At 44.7% G+C, this 25,632-nt stretch overlaps 1 protein-coding gene across 1 annotated transcript in view; it reads left to right on the plus strand.

Moving 5' to 3' along the window:
- LOC110525848 (palmitoyltransferase ZDHHC8B) overlaps positions 1-17,709 on the plus strand; it is an 80,156-nt gene extending 62,447 nt beyond the window's left edge. The window contains exons 2-11 of the mRNA XM_036979983.1: positions 2,637-2,758; positions 6,481-6,638; positions 7,393-7,565; positions 7,932-8,034; positions 8,356-8,447; positions 9,062-9,197; positions 9,500-9,617; positions 13,623-13,729; positions 13,908-14,989; positions 16,319-17,709. Coding sequence (XP_036835878.1) covers positions 2,637-2,758; positions 6,481-6,638; positions 7,393-7,565; positions 7,932-8,034; positions 8,356-8,447; positions 9,062-9,197; positions 9,500-9,617; positions 13,623-13,729; positions 13,908-14,989; positions 16,319-16,475 — 2,248 coding nt within the window. The 3' untranslated portion in view covers positions 16,476-17,709. The remainder of the gene's footprint in view (positions 1-2,636; positions 2,759-6,480; positions 6,639-7,392; positions 7,566-7,931; positions 8,035-8,355; positions 8,448-9,061; positions 9,198-9,499; positions 9,618-13,622; positions 13,730-13,907; positions 14,990-16,318) is intronic.
- The last annotated feature ends 7,923 nt before the right edge of the window (positions 17,710-25,632 follow it).

The following is a 25,632-nucleotide window of genomic DNA, read 5'->3' on the forward strand; positions in this document are numbered from 1 at the left end:
TTCTTATCACTGTGGGCAAAACACATCATTCGTAGTCCAGGGATTTTATTGGTGGGGGAACAGCTGCTAAAATGTGTTACTTGTCCCTGATCATTTATTTGAAGCTAAACTAATGTCTCCCAAGTTCATTTGGTAGAACTTAGTCAATCTATGTTCTGTTACCCCCCAACTGAACCCATGTTGTTAGAAGTGAGTAGGCTAAGTACTGTATGGTGTTGTTATGTGAGAGGAGAGATCATTAGTATTGGTGGGGCTGACTAACCTAACTTTTCCCCTGCATCCCTGGCTGCTGTTTGTGTTCTATCCTCATGCAGTGCACTGACAGACAAAGCTCTGGATTGTTTTACTCTTGTTTGCATCTGCATAGGCCATCCAGCCAGCTAGCCAGCCGGCCACAGCTGTACTGTCTCACCCTGTGACAGTGTTTGACTCGGACCGCCACGGTTAGTTTCACTATAGCAGACGGGGGGGTTAAATGTCGAGCTGGGTCACTCTCTCACACACACAGGTGCTTATACACACACACACACACACACACACACACACACACACACACACACACACACACACACACACACACACACACACACACACATACCCACACCATTGCCAATGGGTTATGTCAAAGGCCAAACTGGGTCACACACATTAAACCACTGTAAAGCTCTAGGCTGTATGTTTAATCATTATTATTATTATTGTTATTGTTAGGTTAAAGCAAGGCAGGGGTCGACCAGTGGACTGTACTCCTATATGACTCTTTCTCCCTCTCTCCCTATACTGCTCTCCTTGGTGTTCCCCACATGATATAGCTTTGCTTTACCACACTCACAGCAGCTGTGGGAAGAGATTACCTTCATATGGGCACTGATACAGGTGGTAATTCTGGTCCCTGTTGCTGGTTGACTGGCCCTCCCCCAGAGCTGAGGCTGGGTGCTGGGGGCTGGAGCTCACTGTGACTGTGGCCATGCTCCCCCAGGCCTGCTAGCACAGCAGCCCATTCTCCAACCTACAGTACAGCCTCCACTCTGAATAACTGAACAGAGCATAGGGGGGAGGGAGAGGCAGGGAAGGAAAGAGGATCGTCACCATGAGCAGATACCAGGAATTTGTTGCTGTGTGCATGTGTGTGTGTGTGTGTGTGTGTGTGTGTGTGTGTGTGTGTGTGTGTGTGTGTGTGTGTGTGTGTGTGTGTGTGTGTGTGTGTGTGTGTGTGTGTGTGTGTGTGTGTGTATATACAGTATGTGTGCACTGTGTGTGTAAAGCAGTAACGCTGATCGAGCGGGCATGATCGAAGAGGCGCTTCCTCGAAACCGCTGCCTCCCCCAGGAGACATTTAATTTATTAATGTTGTGTACACTAACACCACTCACTCATTTACAGCCACATAAAACCCAGTCTTTCTTTCTTACTTTCTGTCTATGGCTGACTACAGTTAACCGGCTCTGCATTGTGGCTCAGGTGGGCCTCTAGAGGGAGACCCTGCAGAAACGATGAGGCATAGAGACCTTTCCTGGGTCAATACAATGTCTTGACATTTCAGACCACATATCCATTGAAAAAGAGAGCAGTGCTAAAAAATTGGAATTGTTATTCTTGAAAGCAGCATTGTTGCAGGTATCTGTGCATATTTCCCAGTACGTGATGATGAATAAGCCTGTGGATAAAGTCAAGCTTGACACACAAAATGTCTAAGTGATTCGGTTTTAGTCCTGGACTAGGTTTTCCATAAATCCCAGTTTGGGGATTCAGAGATTTTCTGATAATTCCCTCCTGATTCCAGCAATCTTTCAAACAGGATTTCTGGAAAACCCTGGAGCCTTATGTAGTGAGGTAGCATGTTAGGTTGTGTGTACCAACCACAACAGCAACACACTACCTCTGCCAACTGTATGTTTGTCTGTCTCCCTGTCCAGTCTATTTGTCTGCAACTTCCTCTCTAATTCCAGGAAATGTTAGACATTGTAGTATAGCGCAGCTCTGGACTCCAGTACAGTCCTGTCCTCATGTGTAATCATCTCTCATTGACATATCTGAGGCTGAGAGGAGATCTGATCTGTCCCATGCATAGCTGATGATGCCATTGCTATTATTTCTGAATTTCGAGAGGCGAAGAAGCAATTCCAGCTTTTACACCATGTCCGCCTTTTTGCAAGGCTTGCTGTTTTCCCATTTGCGTGGGATTAAAGATGCTGAAAATCTTGTTTGCACTGCTGACTGTGTGTGGGTGAGACTATGTGAGGTGGTGTGTGTGGTTGAGGTGATGGGGTGGGGGAGGGGCGTGCAGCAGTCACCTATTTGCATCCCCTCCCTCCATCCCTAATTTCAAAGGCTGATTACATGCCTCTATCAGTATTTATCGGTATTCGACAATATGTGTGTGTGTGTGTTTGTGTGTGTGTGTATGTGTATGTGTGTGTGTGTGTGTGTGTGTGTGTGTGTGTGTGTGTGTGTGTGTGTGTGTGTGTGTGTGTGTGTGTGTGTGTGTGTGTGTGTGTGTGTGTGTGTGTGTGTGTATGTCTCTGTGCGTGCATGTTTGTGCGCATCCAAGTGTGCATACATGTTTGGTACGTCAATAATGAATGAACTATGAGTGGAGGATCCTAACGGCTGTCCTCTCTCTCTTTCCTCTGCAGGTGCCCCTGGTTGACCAAAGCGATCTCCCCCGGTGTGCCTCTCTACAATGGCGTCGTCTTCCTCTTTGTGCTGGCCAACTTCAGCATGGCTACCTTCATGGACCCTGGAGTCTTCCCCAGAGGTCAGTGCCCCTTACCACTGACAGTATTGGTCTGTATGAGATAAATGAGTCTCTCTCTCTTTCTCTCTCTCGCTCTCTCTCGCTCGCTCTCTCATCTCTGTTTTCTCAGTACCCATTAGCTCAAAAAGACAACCTTTTGGAGAAAATAACTGTGCCCTCTCTGCACCAGGCTGTGCATTACATACAGGCCTGTGACTGAGTGACCAAGCCCTGGTCGAGGCTAAAGATGTCCGCTGCCGCCTTAGGAAAATGACTGCCAGTACTTGCAGTCAGCTGTTAGTAACAGTAAAGGAAGGGAACTGTGTGTGTGTGTGTGTGTGTGTGTGTGTGTGTGTGTGTGTGTGTGTGTGTCGTCCACTGTATAATCTGCGCTGTGGCACATCATATGTCCCCAATGCATTCTCCTGGTGGACAGCCCGGCCCCTATGTTTAGTAATGATCGTTGAATGCAGTCCATTTACACCTGATGGTTGTAACGTGCTTGTATGGTGGTTGTGCTTGTAAAATGATAAGCACGTGTCTTTAAGAAATGATCTTCCTCCCATAAACAGGTAACAATTACTAGGGCTCATATGGCACAGCCAGGTCACTGTTTATGTCCCTGAAATGACAGTGTCCTTCTGGTCTCTCCTCACTGTGGTTGCTATGGAGATCGAGGGGAGAGCAGCAGTAGTTTTATAGAGAGAGGTCGAGTGTTACAGAGAGAAACGTATGCCCACTATAGTGAGATGCCTGTGGCCACATGGATAATTGTACAACTTCTGCCTCCACAAACTGCAGCTAAATCCCTGCTTCTAGGAGTGTTGTGACCTTCTCTGTAATTGGTGTGAATCATGTATGACGTACAGTACCCGTCCAAGGTTTGGACACACCTACTCATTCCTGGGCTTTTCTTTATTTGTACTATTTTCTACATTGTAGATTAATATGGAAGACATCAAAACTATGAAATAACACATATGGAATCATGTAGTAACCAAAAAAGTATTCAACAAATCTACATATATTTTATATTTGACATTGTTCAAAGTAGCCGCCGTTTGCCTTGATGACAGCTTTGCACACGCTTGGTATTCTCTCAACCAGCTTCATGAGGTAGTCACCTGGAATGCATTTCCATTAACAGGTGTGTCTTGTTAAAAGTTAATTTGTGGAATTTCATTCCTTCTTAATGCGTTTGAGCCAATCAGTTGTGTTGTGACAAGGTAAGGGTGGTATACAGAAGATAGCCCTATTTGGTGAAAGACCAATCCAAATTGTGTCAAGGACCGCTCAAATAAGCAAAGAGAAATGACAGTCCATCATTACTTCAAGACATGAAGGTCAGTCAATCCGGAACATTTCAACTACTTTGAAAGTTTCTTCAAGTGCAGCCGCAAAAACCATCAAGTGCTATGATGAAACTGGCTCCCATGAGGACCGCCACAGGAAAGGAATACCCAGAGTTACCTCTACTGCAGGGGATAAGTTCATTAGAGTTAACTGCACCTCAGAAAATGCAGCCCAAATAAATGCTTCACAGAGTTCAAGTAACAGACACTCAACATCAATTGTACAGAGGAGACGTGCGTGAATCAGGCCTTCATGTTCAAATTTCTGCAAAGAAACCACTACTAACGGACACCAATAAGAAGAAGATACTTGCTTGGGCCAAGAAACAGGAGCAATGGACATTAGACCGGTGGAAATCTGTCCTTTGATCTGATGAGTCCAAATTGGAGATTTTTGGTTCCAACCGTCGTGTCTTTGTGAGACGCAGAGTAAGTGAACAGATGATCTACGCATCTGTGGTTCCCAAAGTGAAGCATGGAGGAAGAGGTGTGATGGTGTGGGGGTACTTGACTGGTGACACTGTCAGTGATTTAGAATTAGAATTCAAGGCACACTTAACCAGCATGGCTACCACAGCATTCTGCAGCGATACACCATTCCATCTGGTTTGCGCTTAGTGGGACTATCATTTGTTTTTCAACAGGACAATGACCCAACACACCTCCAGGCTGTGTAAGTTCTACTTGACCAAGAAGAAGAGTGATGGAGTGCAGCATCAGATGACCTGGTCTCCACAATCACCCGACCTCAACCCCAATTAAGATGGTTTGGGATGAGTTGGACCGCAGAGTGAAGGAAAAGCAGCCAACACGTGCTCATCATATGTGGGAACTCCTTCAAGACTGTTGGAAAGGCATTACAGGTGAAGCTGGTTGAAAGAATGCCAAGAGTGTGCAAAGCTGTCATCAAGGCTAAGGGTATCTACTTTGAAGAATCTCAAATATAAAATATATTTAGATTTGTTTAACACTTTTTTGGTTACTACATAATTCCACATGTGTTATTTCATAGTTTTGATGTCTTCACTATCATTCTACAATGTAGAAAATAGTACAAACAAAGAAAAACCCTTGAATGAGTCGGTGTGTCCAAACTTTTGACCGGTACAGTGAATGTGGCTACCAAGTTCAAATATAAAGGCTGATATTATTCTGTAATATAAGGCCTTTAAATATAAAGCCTTCTATTGTTTATTGGATGATAAAGCCTCTCATTAATATGTCTGCTGAGGATTGTTTTGAAAGAGCAGGCTGCAAGGGAGATGTTTTCATTCAGTTTCTCAGTCCGTTACCTTTTTAAATCTAAGACTCAGAACAACAGATATGTCTCCCAGTAGGATGTGTGTGTGTGTTCAGAGTGTATTTGTTCTTTCTCTTCTCCCTCCAGGTATTGAACGGGGGGAGAGTGTAATATGTGTATTTAGAAGGAGCCCCGTGATGATCCTCCTTCAGGTTGAATGGGCTCTTTGATGAACTGAAAGACATCACGTGTTACGTTCCATCTCTCTCCGGAGCAATAGACTCCGCATAGAAATATGAATATTTCACTAAGCCTAAAGTGGCTAGTTGTGCAAAGATCCACTAAACCTGTGGAAATGTACTTTTTCCGAACGACCGCAGCAGTGCAATGACCAGCGGTGTAATGACCAGCGGTGCAATGACCAGCGGTGTAATGACCAGCGGTGTAATGACCAGCGGTGTAATGACCAGCGGTGCAATGACCAGCGGTGTAATGACCAGCGGTGTAATGACCAGCGGTGTAATGACCAGCGGTGTAATGACCAGCGGTGCAATGACCAGCGGTGTAATGACCAGCGGTGTAATGACCAGCGGTGTAATGACCAGCGGTGCAATGACCAGCGGTGTAATAACCAGCGGTGTAATGACCAGCGGTGTAATGACCAGCGGTGTAATGACCAGCGGTGTAATGACCAGCGGTGTAATGACCAGCGGTGCAATGACCAGCGGTGTAATGACCAGCGGTGTAATGACCAGCGGTGTAATGACCAGCGGTGCAATGACCAGCGGTGTAATAACCAGCGGTGTAATGACCAGCGGTGTAATGACCAGCGGTGTAATGACCAGCGGTGTAATGACCAGCGGTGTGGCTGGAATGGGATTTTGAGTCATTCTCTGAATGCCAGCCTCCTGGGCTTTAAACATTACTGTTCACTACCTTGTTTAAATGCCAAATGTGTGGGCTACAGAGTGCATTGTGTCTATAAAATGTACATTTGTACAGACAGCTAACCATGGGAGCTAGCTTATTTAAGTCTACCTCCTGTTGCCCCTGTCAAATGGAATCATATAAATCAGATTTGTGTGTGTGTGTGTGTGTGAGTGAGTGTACTTTCCTGCTAATGGTGTGTGTATTCTCACCCTGCGGCACAGCGGAGGAGGACGAGGACAAGGACGATGATTTCCGGGCGCCTCTCTACAAGAACGTGGAGATCAAGGGAATTCAGGTCCGGATGAAGTGGTGTGCCACCTGTCACTTCTACAGACCGCCCCGCTGCTCCCACTGCAGCGTGTGTGACAACTGCGTGGAGGTAAGCCACACGCACTCAAACGCCCAGTAATCAGCTGTTCACAGTACAATGTGCTGTTAGCCTTGTTGCTATTTGTGTCCACTTCAACTGACTGGTATGTTTTCACAGATAAGACCTCCTTTAAATCAACTGTCTGTGAACAATATGATTCATTGTTGGATTTCCATCATGTTTTACACCATATATCCAAGCTGTATTCACGTAATATAGAATATTGGTTTCATAACTTTTTTTTCCCATTTGAAGTGGCATTCTCCAGCTGTGTCGCTTCCCCCAGTAACCTACTGATGTGGCTCTGCCTCGCTCTTTCATGTACAGTCTAACACTCCATGAAAGAGGTCAAATCTGACTTTGAACTGAAGGTTGTGAGGTAGCCTACTATATGTCAGCCAAACAACTTCCACTTCCAACGATGCAGTGTTCTTCAGTGGATACTCAACTGCAACCAAAAACGACATCAAAGGCAGCTAAATTAGATTCTCATAAAAAAAAGCCTGACAGGCTTCCATATGGTCCTTGTCGCCAGAGGTCGCACCACTAACGAACAGGTGAGACGGGGCCCGCCCAAGAGCAACTTACTGACCTCAGAAATCTGACTTGCAATCAGAGGTTATGGAATTGATCGAACCATCTCTGTTGAGTGTTTGAATGCACCGAAGAGCTTCATCATGTAGTATAGAGTCTGATCTTGCTCATCTCCACTCTGCCCTATGACCATCGTCTAACACCCATCCATCTCTCTGTCCCTCCTTAGGACTTTGACCACCACTGCCCCTGGGTGAACAACTGCATCGGACGCAGGAACTACCGTTACTTCTTCCTGTTCCTGCTGTCGCTAAGCATCCACATGGTCGGCGTGTTCTCCTTCGGCCTACTGTTCGTGCTGCACCACATGGAGCGGCTGGGCACGCTGCACACTACCATCACGTATCCTTCCACACTGCCGCCAGCCGGGTCTTATTTCACCCATAACATAACTAGTGCCTTTTGTGTTCTGTTCTGAAGGGCCTGGTGGAAAAGTGTGTCTAAGCATTAAGATAGACCACTAGACTGGAACCCCTCATATTTGTATGGTTTGACAGATGAACCACATCCCTGCTGGTGAAGTATGAAAATGTTTGATTGTTGTGTACAGAAATGCCTGTTCCTCTAAAAGGGTTGTCTGAATGGCTCAGTTGCAGCCATACGGCCATTGATGGCAGCCATACGGTCATTGTTGGCAGTGCTGGTTGGTTTGCAGCTGCTAAAATGGGTCCAGAAAATGGTGTGCATGCCTTGACTGTGTGTGCCCAGTCTGGTGGTGATGTGTATAGCAGGGCTCTTCTTCATTCCAGTCATGGGCCTGACAGGCTTCCATATGGTCCTTGTCGCCAGAGGTCGCACCACTAACGAACAGGTGAGACGGGGCCCGCCCAAGAGCAACTTACGGGGACACAGACACACACTCACATACAGTACATTATATCATGTATCGTACAGGACAAAATATCAGCATTGCATCTTCACTTCCCAACTCAAATCCGCTAGCTAGTTCTAGGTGTGTGTGTGTGTGTGTGTGTGTGTGTGTGTGTGTGTGTGTGTGTGTGTGTGTGTGTGTGTGTGTGTGTGTGTGTGTGTGTGTGTGTGTGTGTGTGTGTGTGTGTGTGTGTGTGTGTGTGTGTGTTCTGGCCTCGGGTCTCCTCTTCCTCCCACTCTAACAATGCATTCTGTTCCTCAGGTGACGGGCAAGTTCCGCGGAGGAGTAAATCCCTTCACGCAGGGTTGCTGTGGCAACATCAAGTATGTCCTGTGTGCTCCCTTGGTGCCCAGGTAAGGAGGACATGGATTCCTACGTGAAGGGGGTGTGGGTTTTGGTGGGAGCTGGACAGACTGACCATTAAAAGGTCGACCAGGGGGATGCTACGGTACCAATTCTGTTGTAATCATTCTGAGTGGACAGCTGAGACAGAACTGCGACAATGTCCAAAGTGAGACGCTTGTACGTGCTTTTGTGCGTATGCATATGTGTGGCTATGTGTGTGTATGTGTGTGGTGTGTCCTGTTCTGCCTGGATGAAGCCAGCTACCCCTGGGGGAAGGCAGATGGCTTGGAGAATTGAATCACTTTGTAGAACAACAGTGAAGGGGAAATCAAGCACAGCACAAACACACTTTCGCATATTCGCATATTCAGCAGCCAGATTAAAAATACCTTTTGGGAGATATTACACTGCTAAAATGAACAGCGTAGAAAGCCACAGAGAGACGTTACCCGGGTGGGGATGAAACAGTTTTGGTCTAATCGTTATCAGCCATCGAAGCCGCCCCCAATACCCCCGTATAGCCTGAGTCCCAGATCTGTTTGTGCTGTCTTGCCATATTCTGTCATTGTCACATAACTCTCATATGATAAGTCAACTCTTGTCTCTCCTCTCCTCTATACAGGTACACAGGTGTGGACCCCAGGAAGAAGCCCCCTGTCTCCATCCAGCCCCCCTTCATCAGACCAGACATCTCTGACAGACAGATCAGCATCAAGGTCAGCGACAACGGGATCCACACCAGTATCCTCCGGTCTAAAGTAAGATTCAGTACATTCAGTAGACACAACAGTCTTCGTTGTCTAGTCTTATGCCCTGTTCTATCCACAGTTTTATTCCCAGTCCTATTCTCCTTCTTTCCCCTAGTCATTTTTCCAGTCCTCTTCAACTGAACTATTCCTAGTCAGTGTCTTTACTTAATTCCTAGCCTTATTCCCTGTCCTGTACCCTGCCCTGTCCCCAGTCCTATCCCTAGACCTATTCCCCATTCTGTTCCTCCACCTACTGTTGACTTTAAAGACCACATTAAACTCCTCGTCCCTTCGTCCTCCCCCCACTCCAGTCAAAGATCAGTCTGGATGGCCTGGCCTTGGATGATAAAGGCCTAGACACCCAGCCCCCGCTGCCCCCCAAAGCAGACCGCTACAACCAGCTGAAGAGCCAGCTGACATCCAGCAAAGGCAAGTAGCACGTAATGAGCACTCTATGCAAAATCATCACATTCCTCTCTCTCTCTCTTTCTGTGTGTATCTCTCTCTCTCTCTCTCGTTCTCGCTCTCTCTCTCTCGTCCTCTATCCCCCTCTCTCTCGCCCTCTCTCACCCTCTATCCCCCTCTCTCTCGCCCTCTCTCTCGCCTTCTCTCTCGCCCTCTCTCTCGCCCTCTCTCTCACCCTCTCTATCCCCCTCTCTATCCCCCTTCTCTCCTTTCTCTCTCTGGTGTTTTGAACCAAACTGCTCTCTCTGGCCCCTTAAAAGTGCTCCATCTCATTTGAGTGCTAGAGTCATGACTTATATAGATAGTTGGGCTTGATGAATGAACTCCAGTGTGGCAGGACTCTTCATCAGCGAGGAGAAATTAGGTGTAATTTGTCGTGAGCGGGCCTGGTTCAGTGAATCTGCTCCAGACTGTGAGTGTGTGTGAGATGTGTTCAGGGGAATGTGAGGAGATAATTACAGCATGAATCACTCACTCTCTATGTTACTGTATTCTAGGTGGAATTCTGCCGTAGAAGAAGGTGAAAAGAATATGAATATTTATCTGAAGGATCCTGTCCATATGAATGACTGCCTTTTTGTGCTAAATCAACCTTTTAAGTGAACAAGCTATTGAGAGTGGGCTATAGTAAAGGTTTGACAGTTTTGCCCCTTGCTTCTGTTACCATTGTATAAGGATTTGTTCTTAACCGACTTGACTAGTTAAATAAAGGTTAAAAAAAGGTTAAATAAAGGTTAAATAAAAAAGGAGATGGGACACCACAGTGTTAGCTTTAGGAACAACAACCTCTACCTCAATGTGAGAAAGACAAAGGAGATGATTGTGGACTACAGGAAAAGGTGGGCCGAACAGGCCCCCATTCACATCGACGGGGCTGTAATGGAGCAGGTTGAGAGTTTCAAGTTCCTTGGTGTCCACACCTAATCATGGTCCAAGTACACCAAGACAGTCGTGAAGAGGGCATGACAACACCTTTTCCCCCTCAGGAGACTGAAAAGATTTGGCATGGGTCCCCAGATCCTCAAAAGGTTCTACAGCTGCACCATCGAGAACATCCTGACCGGTTGCATCACCGCCTGGTATGGCAACTGCTCAGTATCTGACCGTAAGGCGCTATAGAGGGTAGTGCGTACGGCCCAATACATCACTGGAGCCAAGCTTCCTGCCATCCAGGACCTATATACTAGGCGGTGTCAGAGGAAGGCCCAAAAATAGTCAAAGACTCCAGTCACCCAAGTCAAATCAAATCAAATTTTATTTGTCACATACACATGGTTAGCAGATGTTAATGCGAGTGTAGCGAAATGCTTGTGCTTCTAGTTCCGACAATGCAGTAATAACAAGTAATCTAACTAACAATTCCAAAACTACTGTCTTGTACACAGTGTAAGGGGATAAAGAATATGTACATAAGGATATATGAATGAGTGATGGTACAGAGCAGCATAGGCAAGATACAGTAGATGGTATCGGGTACAGTATGTACAAATGAGATGAGTATGTAAACAAAGTGGCATAGTATAGTATAAAGTGGCTAGTGATACATGTATTACATAAGGATACCGTCGATGATATAGAGTACAGTATATACGTATGCATATGAGATGAATAATGTAGGGTAAGTAACATTTATATAAGGTAGCATTGTTTAAAGTGGCTAGTGATATATTTACATCATTTCCCATCAATTCCCATTATTAAAGTGGCTGGAGTTGAGTCAGTGTCAGTGTGTTGGCAGCAGCCACTCAGTGTTAGTGGTGGCTGTTTAACAGTCTGATGGCCTTGAGATAGAAGCTGTTTTTCAGTCTCTCGGTCCCAGCTTTGATGCACCTGTACTGACCTCGCCTTCTGGATGATAGCGGGGTGAACAGGCAGTGGCTCGGGTGGTTGATGTCCTTGATGATCTTTATGGCCTTCCTGTGACATCGGGTGGTGTAGGTGTCCTGGAGGGCAGGTAGTTTGCCCCCGGTGATGCGTTGTGCAGACCTCACTACCCTCTGGAGAGCCTTACGGTTGAGGGCGGTGCAGTTGCCATACCAGGCGGTGATACAGCCCGCCAGGATGCTCTCGATTGTGCATCTGTAGAAGTTTGTGAGTGCTTTTGGTGACAAGCCGAATTTCTTCAGCCTCCTGAGGTTGAAGAGGCGCTGCTGCGCCTTCTTCACGATGCTGTCTGTGTGAGTGGACCAATTCAGTTTGTCTGTGATGTGTATGCCGAGGAACTTAAAACTTGCTACCCTCTCCACTACTGTTCCATCGATGTGGATAGGGGGGTGTTCCCTCTGCTGTTTCCTGAAGTCCACAATCATCTCCTTAGTTTTGTTGACGTTGAGTGTGAGGTTGTTTTCCTGACACCACACTCCGAGGGCCCTCACCTCCTCCCTGTAGGCCGTCTCATCGTTGTTGGTAATCAAGCCTACCACTGTTGTGTCGTCCGCAAACTTGATGATTGAGTTGGAGGCGTGCGTGGCCACGCAGTCGTGGGTGAACAGGGAGTACAGGAGAGGGCTCAGAACGCAACCTTGTGGGGCCCCAGTGTTGAGGATCAGCGGGGAGGAGATGTTGTTGCCTACCCTCACCACCTGGGGGCGGCCCGTCAGGAAGTCCAGTACCCAGTTGCACAGGGCGGGGTCGAGACCCAGGGTCTCGAGCTTGATGACGAGCTTGGAGGGTACTATGGTGTTGAATGCCGAGCTGTAGTCGATGAACAGCATTCTCACATAGGTATTCCTCTTGTCCAGATGGGTTAGGGCAGTGTGCAGTGTGGTTGAGATTGCATCGTCACGGCAAGCAGTGCCGAAGCGCCAAGTCTAGGTCCAAAAGGCTCCTTAACAGCTTCTACCACCAAGCCATAAGACTGCTGAACAATTAATCAAATGGCCACCCGGACTATTTACATTGACCCCCCCCCCCCCCCCACCCCTTTGTTTTTACACTGCTGCTACTCGCTTTTAATTATCTTTTCATTTATTTATTTTATTTTTTACTTTATTTTATTTAGAAAATATTTTCTTAACTCTATTTCTTGAACTGCAATGTTGGTTAAGGGCTTGTAAGTAAGCATTTCACAGTAAGGATGTATTCAGCGCATGTGACAAGTAACATTTTATTTTATTTGATTTGAACAGTCTAGTAAGATAAACCGGATAGAGTTGCAGAGCATTATGGGTACTGTAGTACAACATGCTACAAAACATGACATACACTGCAGGTTTTTTTCCCCATGCACTGCAATGGTATGTATAAGGCTACATCAGCACTGAGTGACCAAAACATTACGAACACCTGCTCTTTCCATGACATAGACTGACCAGGTGAATCCAAGTGAAAGCTATGATCTCCTTATTTATGTCACTTGTTAAATCCACCTCAATCAGTGTAGATGAAGGGGAGGCGACGGGTTAAAGAAGGATTTTTAAGCTTTGAGAAATGGACTGTGTATGCGTGCCATTCAGCAACCCAATATTAGGATTTTGTACACTCAGTGAATGTCATGTTTCATTGTATGGACCTTCCTGTTTCTTTTTTCCCCCCACTGTAGCTCTACTGCCACTTGGTGGTGTTTTATGTTACTGCATTATTTGCAATGACAAAATCACTGCCAGAGCCATAAGATATACCTGACAACATTGGTGGGACATATCAACTGTCTGTTGTGCTAAAAAAAATAAAAGCAAGGATTTCAATGCAAGGATGATTTCTAATGATGTTTGTCTGTATATTGTTAGTTGCTGAATGTCTATTCTTTCCTGTTTGCCTTTCCAAGATCCTAGCTTGAACTGAGGGAAGGACTTTCACAGCATAATGAGCCGTGAAAGGCTCTGATGACAACACTATCAATTCTAACACCATAAATTTGGATGCTTACATCATTTGAACAGACAACAGGCGGATTGTTGTGCTGGGATCTGATGACTGTTTGGCTCTCTCTCACACAGTAACATTGTCCTCTCTGTCCTACCCTTCTAGATAGTTCCCTAACTGGCAAGACCCACCCCTCAACCCCGGCCATGTACAAGTACCGGCCCTCGTTCGGCACCATCCCTAAAGTCCACTACAACGCAGCAGGGGAGAAGGTCAGACTAAATGACTGAATTTGATAGTAATCGCAAACAGGCTTTCCCAGTATTTTACTGTATTCCTGCACAGTTGCGAATGTGAAATATAATAAAACCCTTTTTATTATAATATGGCTAGTCAAAATAATAATCCAGTCATATTTCTCACTACTTCTGTGTTGTTTTGTCTTGTCAGATTGTAATGCCAGATGACCACCGTAAGGCGTCAGCCATCTTGGAGGAAGGCCGTTGCCACGTTGACTACCGCTCAGAGCCCAACCTGGACCTGCCTGACTACCACAATGCCCCTCTCCACCGTACCTTCCAGTCCTCCCCACTGCAGCTGGACTCCTACCTCATCAACTCCCGCTCCCTCAGCCTGAAGCAGGCCCACCAGCGCAGGGACAAGGGCCAGCTGCCTACCCTGCAGCCCGAGACCGCCACCTCCACCCCCTACAAGAGCGTCTTCTCCCCCAACACACTGTCCAACCGTAACGGCAGCCTCTCCTACGACAGCCTGCTCAACCCCAGCATTTCCCCAGCCACAGAGGCAGAGTGCATGGCCCACCCCGGTATGCCCTCTATGGGCTTCCACACACCCTACCTGCCAACCAAAATGTGCCATGTGCGGGGGCCTGAACTGCAGAGCCAGAGGCAGCAGGTCCCCCCTAGCTTCAGTCCCATGTTGGGCTCCAGGGGGATAGGGATGAGCATGAGCAGGCAGTCCCCCCTGGACCGGGACCCGTCCCCGGTGCGCTATGACAACCTCTCCAAAACCATCATGGCATCCATCCAGGAGCGTAAGGAGATGGAGGAGAAGGAGAAGCTGCTGCTGCACCACGCAGGACACTCTCAGGCTCAGGCCTATAATCAGGCTCAGGACTCAGGCATGTTTGACAGCCCTGGAGGGTACGGCCTGCCTCCTAGCGCCTGCTACCCAGACGGACCCCGGGGCCCGAGCTCCAAAGGCCCCACACCCCCGGCCTATGGAGGCTCCAGGGACAACCTGATGGGGGTGGTGAGCTACGGGCCGCGGACCCCCGTACTGCGCTCCTCTGGTGGCTCCTCTCTGGTACGTGCCCCCAGGACTTCCTCCAGCTCCTTGCACACTGACAGCAGCATGCAGGGAGGAAGGGCCTCCGAGCCCTCCTACCGCTCCCCAGCCCATCAGCCCCACCACTCCCCCGCCATGCCCCAATCCCCCTCCTACACCCACCAGAAACTCTCCTTTATCCATGCCCTGGAGAGGACAGACTCACCCCGCCTGGGTGGCCCAAGGTATGAATCCTAACGTCCTCCTAACGTCTCCTGGGGTGCATGAAACGGGGCTGGGTACAGACCTCAGTCTCCACAGGAAGCCCTGCTGGCTGACTGGGAAGAAACTTGCAGTGTACGGGCTCAAGTCCCCCCCCCCCACACACAGGATGAGTAATTAGCCTCAGAGAGCTTAGGCTAGGTGTTAACATGTCTATTCTATATACCACAGGAGGTTGGTGGCACATTAATTAGGGAGAACGGGCTCGTGGTAATGACTGGAGCGGAGTTGGTGGAATGGTATCAAATACATCAAACACATAGTTTCCAGGTGTTTGATGTCATTCCATTTGCACCGCTCACATTATTATGAGCCGTTCTCCCCAGTTAAAGTGTCACTAACCTCCTGTGGTTATTATTATTATTGTTATTATTGTTATTATCATCCCCTCAGCAGCCTCCTGTGCTGTGTACATACAGTATATTTGAGATATTATACCCTTTCATCCAAATGAAGTACTGTGTATGTTACTGGATTTAAATGTTTTGCCTTCATAGGAGTCCACTTTTGTATTTTTCTAAATGATCTGTCTTTCGGATGAATAAAGTTCCATTACCCCACTATCATTTCCTTCTGTTTGCATGCTTATTTCCCTCCTGTCCCATCCCTTCCATCTGGGAGGGCAACATTAACATTTACGTCTCTCTATGCATGTTTTCACCACCTACAGAAACTCCATACAAACCCACAACATCACTAACAACACACTATCTATCGGCTTACCCCTTATGTCTTCTTTTATCATATTTTATTGAACAGGAAAAGACACCACAATTCACACACAGTCGATTTCCTTCCCACTTCCTTTTTACAACTCATTTCCAAAGGGAAACAAAAGACACATGGAAACGGCACAGCTTCCATGGAATTCATTTCAGAATAATAATGTAGAACTCTCTTTCTGCCACACAAATGTAGCTGTGTCGCCACTCCATGCCCGGCGAGGCCCACCGCACCATGCAACCGCGCTCTAACCCAACCTACCTTAGCCCTTGTTTCATAACATTTCATACAGATTTTGGGGTCATGAATACAACACTCATGGTAATTTACGCTAGTACCAGCAGGGACACTGGCATGTGTTTCATTACTCTAACTAGTGTCATGGTCATTTCCATCAAGCATGCTCCTGGGACATAACACCAACTACTAACATCACCAGAACATGCATGCAAGAACAATACACACTTTCTGTGTTTTATAATCCATGTGCAGGGGGGGGTTCTATCTAAAGCAAAGTTAGTTCTCACTTTCAAATAACTATGCCCTCTTGTTTTTCCCTACCCATTCAGAGAGGCCATGATGCAAAGTAAAGTGAATGGGCAAACGGACTGCCATCTAGGGCCCAACAGCTCCAGTGCCCAGGGCAACCCTCTCAGCCCTAGCCGCCACAGTAATGTCAAAAAGGTGACCGGGGTGGGTGGCACCACCTATGAGATATCTGTGTAAGAGTGCCCGGGGCCCGGGGCACCAAACCTTAAAGGAGAAGGCAGCATTGTCATGGCAACCACCTCCAATGGCAACAACATCCACGACCGGGAAAAGAGCAACTTCAACCTAAAGAGGGCTGATGTTTGTACAGAGTGTTGTGTTGTTGAATTCTGTGGCTTGTTGTGTTGGTTGTCACTGAAAAGTCTGAATCAGACAGACAGATCTTAAATGTATTGTTTACGGCGTCTCTCACTTGCGGTCTATCTGCTGTTATAAATTGGGCGGATCGAGCCCTGAATGCTGATTGGCTGAAAGCCGTGGTATGTCAGACCATATACCACGGGTTTGACAAAACATTTATTTTTACTGTTCTAATTACGTTGATAACCAGTTTATAATAGCAATAAGGCACCTTGGGGGTATGTGGTATATGGCCAATATACCACAGCTGAGGGTTGTATCCTAGCACTCTGCGTTGCGTTATGCATACAAACAGCCCTTAGCCGTACCTCCCTTAGCCGTAGTATATTGGCCTTATACCACAACCCACACTGGCCTTATTGCTTAAATATGTGTCATCATCACACTCACTACACACTCACTACACACCCACAGACCACAAGATTTTAACAGCCAGACACACAAACTCATACAATTGATGTCACACATCTTTGTTCAGTCACATTCTTTAAAATAGCAGTGGTATGGATAGCCATCTCCAAACCAATAAGTTATGCGTATAGCAGCACCCCATTGGATTCAAGCATACAGCATCCCTCTTAGGTATTCAAAGTGCTTCACATATCCTGTCCAAATGACCATGTCTGTCTGGTCCATCAACAACATGTTGGCCATTACTGAGTGGAACAGAGGGAAGATTACATTAAACCAGTGAGTTTTAGATCAATACAATCTTTAATAGGCTGACTGATCTGAGCAAAAGACAACACAACGGTGCTGTGTTGCACTCAGAGACACAGGTCTTGAATGTCTCCTAATCTACATTTATCCTCTGAGTTTTGAGGAGGTGTTTTAGGGCTTACAGGAGAGGAGCATATTAATCCAAACTCTAGCTGAGATCCAGTATTTACCTATACAGTATACCATAAGCTACAGTCTGTACGTTATCAGCAACATACAGTGCCTTCGGAAAGTATTCAGACACCTTGACGTTTTCCACATTTTGTTACGTTACAGCCTTATTCTAAAATTGATTAAAATAAATGTTTTCCCTCATCAGTCTACACACAACACCCCATAATGATAAAGCGAAAAGAGGTTTATAGAAATGTTAGCACATTTATAAAAAATTAAAAACAGAAATACCTTATTTACATAAGTATTCAGACCCTTTGCTATGAGACTCGAAATTGAGCTCATGTGCATCCTGTTTCCATTGATCATCCTTGAAATGTTTCTACAACTTGATTGGAATCCACCTGTGGTAAATTCAATTGATTGGACATGATTTGGAAAGGCACACACCTGTCTACATAAGGTCCCACAGTTGACAGTGCATGTCAAAGCAAAAACCAAGCCATGAGGTCAAAGGAATTATCCGTAGAGCTGCAAGACAGGATTGTGTCGAGGCACAGATCTGGGGAAGGGTACCAAAACATTTCAGCTGAATTGAAGGTCCCCAAGAGCACAATGGCTTCCATCATTCTTAAGTGGAAGAAGTTTGGAACCACCTAGGCTCTTCATAGGGCTGGCCGCCTGGCCAAACTGAGCAATCGGGGGAGAAGGCCCTTGGTCAGATAGGTGACCAAAAAAACAATGGTCACTCTGACAGAGCTCCAGAGTTCCTATGTGGAATTGGGAGAACCTTCCAGAAGGACAACCATCTCTGCAGCACTCCACCAATCAGACCTGTATGGTAGAGTGGCCAAACAGAAGCCAATCCTCAGTAAAAGGCACATGGCAGTCCACTTGAAGTTTGCCAAAAGGCACCTAAAGACTCTCAGACCATGAGAAACAAGATTCTCTGGTCTGATGAAACCAAAATTGAACTCTTTGGCCTAAATGCCAAGCGTCACATCTGGAGGAAACCTGGTACCATTACTACGGTGAAGCATAGTGGTGGCAGCATCATGCTGTGGGGACGTTTTTCAGCAGCAGGGACTGGGAGACCAGTCAGGATCGAGGCAAAGATGAACGGAGAAAAGTACAGCGAGATCCTTGATGAAAACCTGCTCCAGAGCGCACAGAATCTCAGACCGGGGTGAAGGTTCGTCTTCCAACAGGACAACGACCCTTAAGTACACAACCAAGACAACACAGCTTGAGAGGATATGCAGAGAAGAATGGGAGAAACACCCCAAATACAGGTGTGCCAAGCTTGTTCCATCATACCCAAGAAGACTGTCAAGAAGACTGTCTAGGCTGTCTTCGCTGCCAAAGGTGCTTCAACAAAGTACTGAGTAAAGGGTCTGAATACTTATGGAAATGTAATATTTCAGTGTTTCTTTTTTTTAAATAAATTAGCAAAAAATTCTAAAAACCTGTTTTTGCTTTGTCGTTATGGGGTATTGTGTGTAGATTGATGAGGAAAAAATACTTTCCCAATGCACTGTATATGTAGTCCAACACCCTATCTATTAGTTTAAATGTTATGTTAGAGTGACCCCCGACACAGACCAGTGCTAAGCACATACACAAAAGCCTGTGCTACTGAGTGTTACAGTGGTGGCTGTTGTCTGTGATCAGTTCTGAATACCCAGTCAAAACAGTCCTCTCCATATTCAGTACAAATCCCACCAGCTTGGCAGTCAGCCATGGACAGCCAAAACATCTGACAGGCAATTTCTTACTTTTGTGACTTAGTAGTTTTTTGTAAAAATAGGTCTACCCATAATAAGTTATGTTAATGTCATGTATAATTGTGTTTTGTTATGATTCAAATCAAGTGTGAAAAAACCTTGAAAATCAAAGAAGTCTTCAGCTGTGTTATAAAATAAAGAAAACTCACCATTGTTTTTCAAAATTATTATTATTTTATTTTTTATATATATACCCAACCTTTTGAAAATGTTTGCAACATCTTGCTTTTTATTCAGATGCTCAAGCTTGGAATGGATGTTTGTATTTGAGTGGATTTTTGTGTCGATAATTTATAACTTAAGTGAATAATAAATAACATAAGGCATACAGAGAAGGGGGTATACTAGTTTGTTGTATTTTGCAGTGTAAAAAAAGTTATTGATGAAACTGTAGGATGAAGCAATGAAAGTCATTTAAAAAAAAAATTTAAAAAGTGGCTACTTTCCCTGACTCTGTTAACACTGACTCTGGTAATCCTGACTGTCAGTCTGTCTGTTCAGAACATCAACAGGTTTCAGACTGAAGACAAGAAATCCATCTTTCAGCAGCTGTTTGGTACAGCAAACCAATTGTATTACGTAAGACGTATGGAAAGTCATACATAAAACTATGGGACTGTTTTTTTTGTGTTCACTGAAGAAAATAAGATATATTTGGTCTATAATTTTTGTTCATAAAAAAAATCACTGTACACTGAACAAAAAGATAAACGCAACATGTAAAGTGTTGGTCCAATGTTTCATGAGCTGAAATAAAAGATCTCAGAAATTTTTCATACACAAATTTGTTTACAGCCCTGTTAGCGAGCATTTCCACTTTGCATAGATTTTTTAAATCCTTTATGATTAAAGGCAAGTCAGTTAAGAACAAATTCTTATTTACAATGACGGCCTACCCCGGACGACACTGGGCCTATTGTGCACCACTGTTATGGACTCCCAATCACAGCTGGACGTGATACAGACTGGATTTGAACCAGGGACTGTAGTGACGCCTCTTGCACTGAGATGCATAGCCTTAGACCGTTGTGGCACTCGGGAGCCCAAGATAATCTATCCACCTGACAGGTTTGGCATATCAAGACGCTGATTAAACCACATGATCATTACACAGGTGCACCTTGTGATGGGGACAATAAAAGGCCATTCTAAAATGTGCAGTTTTGTCACACAACACAATGCCACAGATATCTCAAGTTTTGAGGGAGCGTGCAATCGGCATGCTGACAGCAGGAATGTCCACCAGACCTGTTGCCAGATAATTGTATGTTAATTTGTCTACCATAAGCCACCTCCAATGTCTTTTTAAAGAATTTGGCAGTACGTCCAACCTGCCTCAAACTGGACAGGCATGAGCTACGGACAACAAACACAATTGCATTTTATCGATGGCAATATGAATGCACAGAGACTGTGACAAGATTCTGAGGCCCATTGTCGTGCCATTCATCTGCCGCCACCACCTCATGTTTCAGCATGATAATACACAGCGCCATGTCACAAGGATCTGTACACAATTCCTGGAAGCTGAAAATGTCCCAGTTATTCCATGGCGTGCATACTCACCAGACATGTCACCCATTGAGCATGTGTGGGATGCTCTGGATTGACGTGTACGACAACATGTTCCAGTTCCCGCCAATATAGAGCAACTTCGCACAGCCATTGAAGAGGAGTGGGACAACATTCCACAGGCCACAATCAACAGCCTGATCAACTCTATGTGAAGCAGATGTTTTGCGCTGCATGAAGCAAATGGTGGTCACACCAGATACTGACCGGTTTTCTGATCCATGCCCCTACCTTTTTTAAGGTATCTGTGACCAACAGATTCCCAGTCCGTATTCCCAGTCATTTGAAATCCGTAGATTTGGGCCTCATTTATTTATTTCAATTGACTGATTTCCTTATATGAACTGTAACTAAGGTAAATCTTTGAAATTGTTGCATGTTGCGTTGATATTTTTGTTCAGTGTAGTGTTTTGCATCTTTCTTTTCTTGTTTGTAAAAGGCTGTCTGAACATGAGGTGAAAAATGGCACCTGGACATTTGCCCGTTCTGTGTTAATGACAGAATATACAGTGCATTCGGAAAGTACTCAGACTCCTTGAATTTTTCCACATTTTGTTAAGTGACAGTCTCACTCTAAATTGGATTCAATTGTTTTGTTTCCTCATCAAACTACACACACTACGCCATAATGACATAGCATGACCAGTTTTTTAGAAAAACGAAAATATTACATTTACATAAGTATTTAGACCCTTTACTCAGTACTTTGTTGAAGCACCTTTGGCAGCGATTACAGCCTCAACTTGAGTATATCGCTACAAGCTTGGCACACCTGTATTTGGGGAGTTTCTCCCATTCTTCTCTGCAGTTCCTGTCAAGCTCTGTCAGGTTGGATGGGGAGCGTCGATTGCATAGCTATTTTCAGGTCTCTCCAGAGATGTTCGATTGGGTTCAAGTCCGGGCTCTGGCTGGACCACTCAAGGACATTCAGAGACTTGTCCTGAACCCACTCCTGCATTGTCTTGGCTATGAGCTTAGGGTCGTTGTCCTATTGTAAGGTGAACCTTCACCCCAGTCTGAGGTCCTGAGCGCTCTGGAGCAGGTTTTCATCAAGGATCTCCCTGTACTTTGCTCCCTTCATCTTTGCCTCGATCCTGACTAGCCTCCCAGTCCGTGCTGCTGAAAAACATCCAAACAGCAGGAGGCTGCCACCGCCATGCTTGACCGTAGGGATGGTGCCAGGTTTCCTCCAGATGTGATGCTTGGCATTCAGGCCAAAGAGTTCAATCTTGGTTTCATCAGACCAGAGAATTATCTGATTGTCTTTAGGTGCCTTTTGGTAAACTCCAAGCGGGCTGTCATGTGCCTTTTACAGAGGAGTGGCTTCCGTCTTGCCGCTCTACCATAAAGGCCTAATTTTGAAAAAGTCAAGGTGTCTGAATACTTTCCGAAGGCACTGAACATGGATGAAAAGTATTATATTTGCTTGCAGCTACACAACTAATCAATTATATTGCCATTATGGCCTTTCAAGAGGACAATGATGTTTACTGCACAAATACATCTGATGGAATTGATTGAGATTGAATAGAACAGATAGCCAGATTGCAGGTTGCCATTAAAAAGTCCAAACATGCTTGTGACTGAATGGTCCCACTTATGGATGGTAGAGTCCTTTCTAATAACACATTTTTAAAGCCAAAATAATTGTACCTATTTATCGAGATACTCACTTTATTTAAAGTACCACAATTCTACATATACTGTAATAAATGTATGTGTATATTGTACACACAGTGCTGTTTCTAGGCACAATCCACATAAGCAGCAGCTTAAAAAGAGTTGGCCACTAAAATGTTTTACTCGTGATGTGGGTGGGCCCCCCAACCAAATCTCGCTTAGGGCCCCCAAATGCTAGATTTTTGCTACATTTGAATATATCAGAGACAGAGTATACAGGCAGATGTGACCCTCGCATTTTTATTTTTTTAATATTATTTTTATTTCACCTTTATTTAACCAGGTAGGCCAGTTGAGAACAAGTTCTCATTTACAACTGCGACCTGGCCAAGATAGAGCAAAGCAGTGTGACACAAACAACTGAGTGACACATGGGATAAACAAACGTACAGTCAATAACACAACAGAAAAACACAATAGAAACATCTATATACAGTGTGTGCAAAAAGTAGAATTTTTTTGTTGCATTGAAGATTACCTGTTCCAGGTAATGTTATTTTAGGTTCTTGTTTATGACACATGCCATTCCAATTCTCCATCTAATCATATTAGCAGAGCAATTGCAGGCTATAAGCTTAAAATATGAGGTTACACATTAATACCAACTGGTCTGACCCCATAGCATACCCTGATTGTATTATATTAAACGTGGAAAAGGCAGCTAGTTAGGTTACTATGCCATACATATTTTAAGTTTAATCTATATATTGGGTCACTTGTCTCATAATAGTTTCAATTTAATCTTGAGATGATCACTTGTTTTATGGGAATAAAAATATTTAACTCAAATTCACCTGTGGTTCTTGCAGGTGACCCAACATTGTTTATACATACTTGAATCCTCCCCGTCAAGCACACACTTATGACGAAAGTGATTATTAGTCTTCCTTTAGATGACTGACATTTATTTATTTTTTTGCTGTGTTTTGTCTGACGAACATTACACCAAGTCACCTCACCTGAATAATATGGACCAGTGCAGAATACCTGTTGCTGTTTGTCTTGCTTATCATAATCAGATGTAGTATTATTTGTATTTTTTTACATTTGTCATATGAATAGAAAAATGAAAGGTGTACGGTGCATTCGGAAAGTATTCAGACCCCTTGACTTTTCCACATTTTGTTACGTTACAGCCTTATTCTTAAATGGATGAAACCGTTTGTTTCCTTCATCAATCTACACACAATACCCCATAATTACGAAGCAAAGACAGATTTTTAGAAATGTTTGCAAATTTATTAAAAAAAAAAAAACTTAAATATCACATTTACATAATTATTCAGACCCTTCACTCAGTACTTTGTTGAAGCACCTTTGGCAGTGATTACAGCCTTGAGTCTTCTTGGGTATGACACTACCAGCTTGCAACACCTGTATTTGGGGAGTTTCTCCCATTCTTCCCTGCAGATCCTCTCAAGCTCTGTCAGGTTGGATGGGGAGCGTCTCTGCACAGCTATTTTCAGGTCTCTCCAGAGACGTTCGATCCGGTTCGAGTCTGGGCTCTGGCTGGGCCACCCAATCAATTGAATTTACCACAGGTGGACTCCAATCAAGTTGTAGAAACATCTCAAGGATGATTCATGTAAGCAGGATGCACCCAAGCTCAATTTTGAGTCTCATAGGAAAGGGTCTGAATAATAAATAAGGTATTTCTGTTTTTTTTATTTTTAATACATTTGCAAACATTTCTGAAAACCTGCTTTTGCGTCGTCATTATGGGGTATTGTGTGTAGATTGATGAGGATTTTTATTGAATAAATTTTAGGATAAGTCTAACGTAGAAAAATGTGGAAACGGTAAAGGGGTCAGAATACTTTCAAAATGCACTGTATATGTACGGGTGACTTCTCAAATGAAGGAAACACCAACATAAAGTGTCTTAATAGGGCGTTGAGCCACCACCAACTAGAACAGCTTCAATGCACCTTGGCATAGATTCTACAAGTGAATGGAACTATTGTTGATGGCGGTGGAAAATGTCTCAAACCGTCGCTCCAGAATCTCCCATAAGGGTTCAATTGGGTTGAGGTCTCGTGACTGAGACGGCAATGACATATAGTTTACATTATTTTCATGCTCATCAAACCATTCTGTGACCACTCATGTCCTGTGGATGGGGGAGCATTGTCATCCTATCGGGGCATAGCCATGGTAGTCAAAGTAATGGCCTGCCTAGCATTTTTTTCGTACCCTAGGCATGATGGGATGTTAAGTGCTTAATTAACTCAAAACGACACCTGTGTGGAAGCACCTGCTTTCTTACTTTGTATCCCTAATTTACTTGTTTCCATTATTTTAGTAGTTACCTGTAAATGCTTAATAGTTGTTTTTATTAAAAGGAAATATTTGCCACTTGACAGAATTAGAATAAAGAAAATGTTGCCAAGCCTAAGGTTGAACTGTACTGAAAAATGATATGTAAAGTGTTGGTCCCATGTTTCATGAGCCAAAATAAATTAGCCCAGAAATGTTCCATAAGCACAAAAAGCTTATTTCTCTCAAACTTGTTTACATCCTTGTTAGTGAGTTTCTCCTTTGCGAAGATAATCCATCCACCTGACAGGTGTGGCATATCAAGAAGCTGATTAAACAGCATGATCATTACACAGGTACACCTTGTGATGGGGACAATAAAAGGCCACTCTAAAATGTGCAGTTTTATCACATAACACAATGCCACAGATGTCTCAAGTTGAGGGAGCATGCAATTGGCATGCTGATTGCAGGAATGTCCATCAAAGCTGTTGCCAGAGAATTTAATGTTAATTTCTCTACCATAAGCCACCTCTGTCGTTTCAGAGAATTTGGCAGTACGTCCAACCGGCCTCACAACCGCAGACCACGTGTAACCACGCCAGCCCAGGTCCTCCACATCCGGCTTCTTCACCTGCGGGATGGTCTGAGACCAGCCATCAAGACAGCTGATGAAACTGGATTATTTCTGCCTGAAATAAAGCCCTATTGAGGGGGAAAAAAAACTCATTCTGATTGGATGGGTGGGCCCAGGCCCACGCCATGTGAAACCCAGATTAGGGGCTAGTTAATTTATATAAATTGACTGATTTGCATATATGAACAGTAACTCGGCAAAATTATTTAAA

This window comes from Oncorhynchus mykiss, chromosome 6, assembly GCF_013265735.2.
Source record: "Oncorhynchus mykiss isolate Arlee chromosome 6, USDA_OmykA_1.1, whole genome shotgun sequence".
Classification (NCBI taxonomy): domain Eukaryota; kingdom Metazoa; phylum Chordata; class Actinopteri; order Salmoniformes; family Salmonidae; genus Oncorhynchus; species Oncorhynchus mykiss.